This window comes from Cephus cinctus, unplaced genomic scaffold (genome assembly GCF_000341935.2).
Source record: "Cephus cinctus unplaced genomic scaffold, Ccin1 Ccin1_scaffold0404, whole genome shotgun sequence".
NCBI lineage: Eukaryota > Metazoa > Arthropoda > Insecta > Hymenoptera > Cephidae > Cephus > Cephus cinctus.
Genome location: NW_014333088.1, coordinates 346,641 through 355,463, shown reverse-complemented (window position 1 = coordinate 355,463; position 8,823 = coordinate 346,641). Strand labels below are relative to the sequence as shown.

Here is an 8,823-nt window from a genome sequence, read left to right as displayed (position 1 = left end):
TTTTTTTTTTTTTTTTTTTTTTTTTTCTTGTCAAAGATTCAAGTACCGGCAATTATTCTGGTAACTTTTTCTTCACGAGTATTCATATGATACGTGTGCATATGAATTGCGGATGGATAAGGTCGGTTTGAGATACGAGTATGTTAAAGGGTAACCATGGCCAAGTATCGGAATCATTAGATTTCAATGAGAGGGAATAAAAATTGAAAGAAAGAAAAAAATCATTAATTCGCGATACCTTCGCTTGCACCTTGCCAGTCTACCCTGAAAAAGCGTAGCCTAATGGTCAATTTGATGATCGTAGTGATGATCCAGAATCATTAAAGAGATCCTCATGGAAGGGCTTTTGAAGGAAAATTCATAGGGAGCATATCAATCTATAAAGTACTATCATGAACAAAATTTGTTATTCACTGAAAATTCTAGTAAAATTGATTGAGTTTACTTGTAAGTGTTACAATACTAGTAGTGAATTTTTACAGCATTTGTTTTTATCCATAGGGGAAAAGTGTCGGAGGCGGCTATGGAAGTAATATAGGAAAATGTATGTCTCCTCAGACATATTTTTTCTAGTAGCAAATTTCGTTTGTTCAGATACTAAAAATTATCTAGTAATTTTTTGGAGTTCACACGACTTTTTCATATTTCAAGGGGAGGAAAAAAGGGGAAATCCCACATTGCTAGCTGTATTATTTCACTCTGGGTATAACGGTCGTCTGATAATAATGAGGGGAAAATGAACATTCTCAAGTTTTTTTTTTTTTTTTTTTACGATTAATGCTCCTATTGCAACGATAACGATAATTATTATCCTTGCGTTATGTCGCTGTCGCCATTTGCGATAATGCACGTCGACGAATGCAATTTGGTTCGCGAGCGACAAAAACTGAATATACCGCACGTAAATAGTGGAATTAAAATTATTATGACAGTCTATATATATATATATATATATATATATATATATATAGATACATATGCAGTAATAAATTTTATAACCGTGGGCCTCGAAATGTCAAAAGTGACAGTAAATTTAACTTGAAATCTAAAATTACGCAAAGTATCATCTCGGAGTACGTTATATAGAGATAAGAGATAAAAAATGTTTTTCAATCAAAAAAATATTATTACTAATAAATATTTCTTATGTCTGGAAGTATTTCGTTTCAGAGTGAAAATTCGATACTTTCATATTTCAAATGGGAAATGATATTCAAATTAGAGAACGATGCGTAGTTTTCGTTTGCATAAAAAATGTAAACTCGTTCTGAATGTGTCAGTGATATCTATAACGTCCATTTATTTAGCGCGCGTTCACTATCAATTTTATGGTCGCGACGTCGCGTTATGAAAATAATAATTTCTTATGAGCGATGATACAATTTTTATGACGGGACGTTCGATTATCGCTTGTCGTCGTATGGTATTCTTTTTCTTTCTTTTTTTTCTTCGTTAGCTCTCTCTCTCTTTCTCTCTCATTCAAGAATTTCAAGATTCCTCATACCGTCATAAGCTACTTCAGCCGAATGTTTTTAATTAATTATATTTAATTTTCAAAATATGAAAAAAAAAAACAAAAGATTACTGACATTGCTCATAATAAAATCTCAGGTTAGGTTGTATTTCTGATTGGAATATGTTACTTAAAAAATTTTATTTAATCCTGCATATTTTTATTTTTTATTTTCTCCAAATGACAAATTATCATCATCACCTCCATCGTATCAGTACACTAAATGATGAAACTTGAACATTCCCTAAAAAAAACTTAAAATCCGACCAGATAAAATGGAAAAAAAGAGACATCCCTCGCCCATTAGTTTCGCACCTCGACTACTTTAGTCCTTGCAGAAGTGGCCGTAAAGCCCGTTTATTGTTATTATTCCAAGTTGTTCAACGTTATAAGACAAACCTCGCCAATTGCCAAGTCTTTGGGCCTCTTTACTGCCGCGTTAACCATTGACTTTCTACGAGACTATATAGAAAGAGATCGAAATAACACACGGTACAAGGCCCCAACCGCAAGGCGGGGCCTTGCGGATGCAAAGGAACGTCAATTTGATTACATTTGCGTTTTAATACCATCTCTAACACGTGAAACGATTTGCCTGAAGAATTCAAGGACTGCGAGGTATATTGTCCAAGAAGAAGAAAAAAGAGAAACGTAATTTTTCACGTTCTCGCCTATCCTAATTTTTTCATCATTATAATAAAGAATGTAAATTCTCCCGCAGATACAAAAGGAATCTACCACGTAGAGCTCCGAGAAGTGTATTCGTCCAGCGTTGGCCAGCCTGTCCGAGCGTAAAAGGTCGCCAGTGCGCACACACTGTATATGGGAGCGAAATAGCCTGCAATTTGCAGCTTTACGAGTTATTTCACAATGGCTGCAAAGTATAGTGCTACAGTGGTATTACAGTACCGTGGTAGCAGGGGCACGAGTAGCCAGTTTTCCCCACTAGCGCCACCTGCCACCCTTCCCATGTAAACCATACAGGTACCAGCTCGATAGTGGATCCAGATAGGTGATATTAACATTGTGAACAGTAGTGGCGCAAGAACCCAAGTACTTGGAGGAATCCCGGAGTTTGATTGGTGGGTGGTAGTGGTGGGGGCCGAGAGGGGCGGAGCTTAACGCAAAGGTCTAATACCGCACGAAAAGCTCTCTCTCGATGGAGGTTCTGATGCCTAAGGCAGCAACCCTTCCCTCGTCCACCCCACCCCGCCCCCTCCTCATCGGTTATCCTATTTCAAGACAATAACCGGGCACGACTATAAATCTGTCGGGACTGTTCTTGCATGCGGGAACTCTTACGTACTGCCGTTGAATACGCGTGGAAGGGATGAAGCGTTAGGGATTTTTGGATTTTGGGAAATTTTTTCCATTCAATCCCTAACAAGTATTATATTTTTCACTAACAATAAGGTATATAAAGCTCTTGTGAGTTTCTTGTGGTTTATCTTTCTAACCAAACCTAACCCTAACCCGTAACCCTAACCTACGGAGAATTCGTTCGCGCCAACAATCTAAATGGTAATACGATACACCGTAACCTACAACTGGGGGACTTTTTAAACCGCAAAAAGTGAAAACCCTTAGGTTCCATTTGGCAGCCTTTAAATAAAGCGAAAGATCGAATTGAGAAGAAACCAAACGAAAGTGGAGGAGGGAGTTCCCCCTTTGTGTCCGATGCCGGTTGCAAAAAGCTTTAACAAGCCAGTTCGGTCCGACGCCGGTATATCTCCCACCGATAATGCCGTAGGGCCCAAAAAGACCGATTCCAACAGAGGGCATCCGTGTGGTAGGTAATTATCTCGTGTCGGTATAAAAATAATAATTAACCCAGGATCATTGCATTCATTATAATGCGAAACGCGTTGGGCCTAATTGCATGTCTCCGTGTGATGATCCCGTTTTGTTGGTAGCAATGGACGACGGTGGTGCCGACGACGAGGAAGAGAAAAATTAATTGGCTACCGTATGAAAAATCTACCCCTAATTAAAAGTTTTAGGATAATTAGATCAGTTGATGATTATGTTAATTATTGAAAAAAAAAAAAAAAAACATTAATTACAAATAACTGCGAAGTCATCCAAGCTATATGGTTTCAAATTCATCGAAAATCCAAATTCATGTTAAATTGAAAAATTAACATAATTTGAAAAAAAATTTTAAATTTTGACAACAATTTTGAATTTTTTTTTCAAAATTGTAAAAAAGTTAAAATTTTTTTTTTTCCTTTTCCATATGTATGTATCTCAAAATATGGCTAGCTAGGTACTTGCCTGACGCACCTGTTTGAACTGCTCCTCGAAGCTCCAACTGGTCTGCTGCTGATGTCCACTTCCGCTGTTTCCTTGGGAATGATTGCTGTTGTCGCGCACATCTCCATTGCGTGCGCTACCCTGGGATGATTCGCTGGAGTGTGAACTGGCGGATGAGGTTGTCATGTGGGCACCACCACCTCCGCCACCTCCACCCCCAGTACCGCCGCCACTACCGCCACCACCAACTTGAGACACGTGACTTGGCTGCGAGTGATGCTGAGGCGTCAGGAAGGGCGTTCGGGGTGGAAATGAAAAGGGCAGATTGAATCCCGTTCCACCCATAGCTGCCTGAAGTGCTTCCAGACCACTTTTGTTACCCAGGACGTCCATCTCACCCTGGCGAAGTAAAATAATTATTTTCTCCGTCCTGCCCCCCCTCTTTTTCCATCATCCATTCAATAAGTCACACATTATCCAAGCAAAGTTCACGCAAGGTCACGTCTGAATTGTACCACGTGGTAAATGGCAAGGATCCCCTTATCGAACAGGTTACTTCACATGCACTCGTATATCGTTATCGTTATTATCAGTCAGGAAACAGCAGGTCGGTAAACGTAAAACCGGATAGCGTGCACAAAGATACGAGTGCTGGATAAACAACTGTAATTATCGGGATTTGGCTGCTGACTTCAGGAACTGTATAGTTACACTGATCCTAGTAACATTATTGTATATATATATAATTATACATTGTATGCTGATATATATATATATATATATATATATATATATATATATATATATATATATATATATATATATATATATATATATATATATATATATATATATATATATATATATATATATATATATATATATATATATACATATATATATATACACAATATACAACGTTCACGCGCTGATTAGAGAGTTACTAGGACAATTGAAAACGTCAGATACCGAAACGTCAAATTTGACGTTTACAACTTGTTGACATCCAATAATTCTTGTTTTGGTTTTTTACTGCCGTGTTAACCGTATACCGTGACAGTAGCTGGGTCGTCTTTAGCACGGTTTTCCGATATCGTGACTGATAACAGATAATCGAAATTATTGATGTGTATGAAAAAGGATTATTGTTGCGCGGTAATATTGAATTTTCGAATTCGATAAATTTATAATGTTTACGATGCTCAGATGCAGTCACGTGTTCGATTTGACGTAAGGAATACTTATTAAATAATCGAAAGTGTATATTCTCATCGAACGAAATCTAATCTGAAATTTCTTTGACGTACCTCCATTTTAAGTTTTGCAAGAAAGTGTGGATGATGACTGCTCATAAGGCTGTTAAGATGAGTGAGTGGTGTTGGGGCGATTGTATTTATAGATGTCACTGCGTTTGAAGCTGTTGCCGTGGCGCTAGCGTCGCTTGACGAATGACTGTTTGCCTGTAACGGTTGCTGAGGAAGTTCTTCGCCGCTTTCTTCATCCTGTAGATCAGGATCGGATAGATCTTCCTCCTGGTGCGACTGAGAATTCAAAAAAAGGTTTTCGTTTTTTAGTATACAACAGGCACTTCTTTTATCGCAAGCTCAATTTATTTTAGGATCCGTGTGTCTTGTAATCATCGAATTAAAACGGGTCGCCATGACTTTTCTTTTAAATCGTGTAAACATTCAAATGGATCCGTTCGACGTAGTTTCCTGCCTTCTTTGCTATTCAAATCCGCCCGTATTGTCAGGTCCCAAAAAAAGTGGATGTCAGGAGGGGGATGGTTAGTCCTGGGGAAAAAACCCGAAATGGGCGGTCCAAGACAAATATCGGATTCTGGTGGATAACGTAATATCTCGCAACAAGATTTCTTCGGTTGAAACTGATTGTGGGGATGAAGGAAGTTGGGTGGTTATGCGGGGGAGGGGGGACAATTAGCAAAAAGGGGGTAAGATGAATTTTTTCATCGAGCTAAAATAATAATTCGAGATTGATATAAAGAATTGAAAAGTGAAATTAAAATTTTGAAATCTCTCTAGGGAATTGTTATTGGTTCTGTGTCGGCGTTTTTTTTTTTTTTTTTTTTTCATTCATTTTCTTCCCATTTTCGAGCACGTGTGATAATATTGACACGGACCAAGATGGAATCCTGTTCAAACACTCGGACAATGGTCCATTCCACGAAAATTCCGATCTCGAAGTTGGGACCACGAGAAAGTTCTCTAGAAATTGATTTAAAAAACTAGCATTATTTAGAAATATATAAAATTGAGTAAATTTCAATTTTTTTTTTACCGCAAGAGAATCGAATGTCAATTCACCTATCGCTAGCCAGATATCGATTATCCAAATGCATCGGATGGATCAAGAGAAAAAAGAAGTAAAAACTCAGAAAAGGCAAAACGGACAAAAAGGAAGAAAAACACCAGGGAGCCCAAAAGAAAAAAGAGCTTGGGCTCCATAACCTCTTACGTTAGCATAAACCACCCACGGTCAGGTAAAAATGTCACCCTGCGCAAACAAGTGGGCGCGGTTAGGTCGATCCTGACGGGAAAAAAAATCACTCCCACATTTTGGACTTTTGGATAGATCTATACGTAGAAGTGCATGAGGTTGTAGATGACATGAAAAAAAAAATGAGTTGCATATTATATATAAACATCAATAATAAAAAATGAAGTTGCGTCTTTGAAAGACGAAATTTCATTATGAAAAATGTGAAAAAATCCAAAATTTATTCGCGGAAATGAATCGCAATAAATTCATTTTTGAGTCAACATTTTGTAAATTTTTTTATTGCGTTCAAATTTACATTGTAATTTTAGGTTTAAAAGAATCTCAAGATTGGCCTGCTTGAGGACAATAAGCGCATTATTCAATGTGGTTCTGAATAAAACATCAAGACAAAAAGGAAGACGAAAAAGAAATAAAATGTCCCTGGCAAAAATGGGCCTGACAGGTTTTTTCTCGAAAGAAAGAAGATGCAATTTATATATCTGTATAATCCGCGATATTCGCGTAAATCTATTTACACACAAGATTCATAAGGTCATGCATACCGAGTGTCGAATAAGTATGGTGATGGCGATAAGGCCCAAAATGAAAATCGGCTAATCTACATTCTTGTCCTGCATATTATACATATGTGGATAAAAAATTGAACAATCCAGTATTTAATTTAACAGAGCCATTTTTTCAAATACTTTCGTGATATTCATTTAAAAAGTTTTTCAGGTTAAATTTGCCTTTACTCAAAAAATTCACCATTTCGTGAATCCGACCAACCGCGTTCGTTTCATATTTACAATTTCCTTCATAATCCGACTACTTCAGGATTGAGTAAAAAAATATCGTCGAAATTCCGAAACAAAAATTTTCTAACGATTTTAATATCCGAACCGTATCGAATATCAATGCTATTACTGTGTTCGATAGTTATGTCGAATAAGTTCTGTTAGTAAATGCCTGTTCGTATAATCATAGATTGACAATGGGACCCTTTTTCTTGGACCCCTGTCGCGTTCCCACGTATATATGACACGACACGAGTCCCAGTGCTGGATTGGGTCCTTGCGAGAATCGATCGTGGTATCGTTTAAACGTGGACATCGATCGATTTAGATCACGAGATTGCTCTAAATAATCGTCGAATGTCGATGCTATCAGGTTGCACATGATTTATTTGATGCCCACCAACTGCCCATATCACAGGGCCCCCGTTATTTATTATTGGGCCTTATCGTGTTTACGAGACAATTTCTTTTCCATTGAGAAACCTATTAAAATTTATCCTGACCCAATGTCCATATCAGCAGTGTTTCGTGTAATACATAAAAATTGGGCCTCAAGGACCAATAATTCTTCAACAGCCCCCCCCCCCCCACGCAAACATTCACAAAGGAAAGATACGACAAAAAAATAATCCAATATTCCATCTCAAGATTCACATCATTCGATGCCCCATGGGTTCAACATGCCCCCCCCCCCCATACGCAAACATTCACAAAGGAAAGATACGACAAAAAAATAATCCAATATTCCATCTCAAGATTCACATCATTCGATGCCCCATGGGTTCAACATGTGACAGGCCCCACTTGGCAATTTTCCATGGGGCCCTAAATACCACTATGGGACCTTACGCCAGAGGGGTCTTGTATTGCTAGCACGTGTTTAACAGGCTTCCCTATTGTTTACCAAAGTTATTTCAAATAAAATTGCAATAAGACTGTCCAGCGAGGTTGAAGCACGAAGGGGCCATCAGAGGTGCTTGGAAAAAGTTGAGAATTCAGGAACAGGGGTAGGTGAAGAATCCTATATAGCCAATCGTCGAGGTAACGAGGGGGCACAGGGGAAGACAGTACAGTAGCACTAAGTAGGAGAAATGTGGACTATGGGAAAGGCGGAGGGGAGGCAGGGGGAGCATGGGCGACCAAACCAGAAAATACTTCATCACGTGTTTGCCAGATTGGAGACACGTGCCCTCCCAGTCGTTGCAGCAGGCTGAAACGCAGCAGCTACGACGAAGTGCAAGCTGAGATCAGTATGGAGTCTATAGGAAGGACTGAGTGAGGCTGAAGTGGCTGGGCAAAAAGTTTAGGGTCCGGAAGGTCATGCAAAGAGTGAGTCGTCGGTACGGTGGAAAGACAATTGAAAATTATTATGGTCAGAGAGGAAGAAGGAGAGAGCGAGAGAGAGAGAGAGAGAGAGAGAGATCCTGAAGCCTTGCAGGTCTAGGCTGCTGGCTACGGGAGTCGAGCGTTGCACTGTTCAAGTCAAATAAGAGTTCGGAGAATGAGTGAGAGTCAAAGAAAATACCGCCAGGCCAAGAATGCCAGACAGTCTAACGGGAGTCACAAATTATTTTTATAAATCCCCCCGGGTTATGCAACTTTACCGAATCCTTGGCAGGGGGTATTTCCAGAAGTGAACCACGAGTCAGAGCGATCACGAACGTGCACCAACAGTCTCGTGTTTAACAGCATCTCGCACCTTTGTCATGCACATTAAAATTTCGAGCCAACGAAAAAAAAAAAAAAAAAAAGAAAAAACTT

The 8,823-nt window shown here is 38.8% G+C and overlaps 1 protein-coding gene across 6 annotated transcripts in view; it reads right to left on the bottom strand.

Moving 5' to 3' along the window:
- The window catches only part of LOC107267455 (protein dead ringer), an 88,702-nt gene that overhangs the window by 54,326 nt on the left and 25,553 nt on the right, over nucleotides 1–8,823 (bottom strand). For 5 of the 6 annotated variants that reach the window (XM_025084771.1, XM_015739216.2, XM_025084773.1 and 2 more), the window contains 2 exons: nucleotides 5,074–5,307; nucleotides 3,788–4,165 (listed from right to left, as the gene is read on the bottom strand). In XM_025084771.1, coding sequence (XP_024940539.1) covers nucleotides 3,788–4,165; nucleotides 5,074–5,307 — 612 coding nt within the window. The remainder of the gene's footprint in view (nucleotides 1–3,787; nucleotides 4,166–5,073; nucleotides 5,308–8,823) is intronic. The other variant, XM_015739217.2, reaches the window with a different exon arrangement.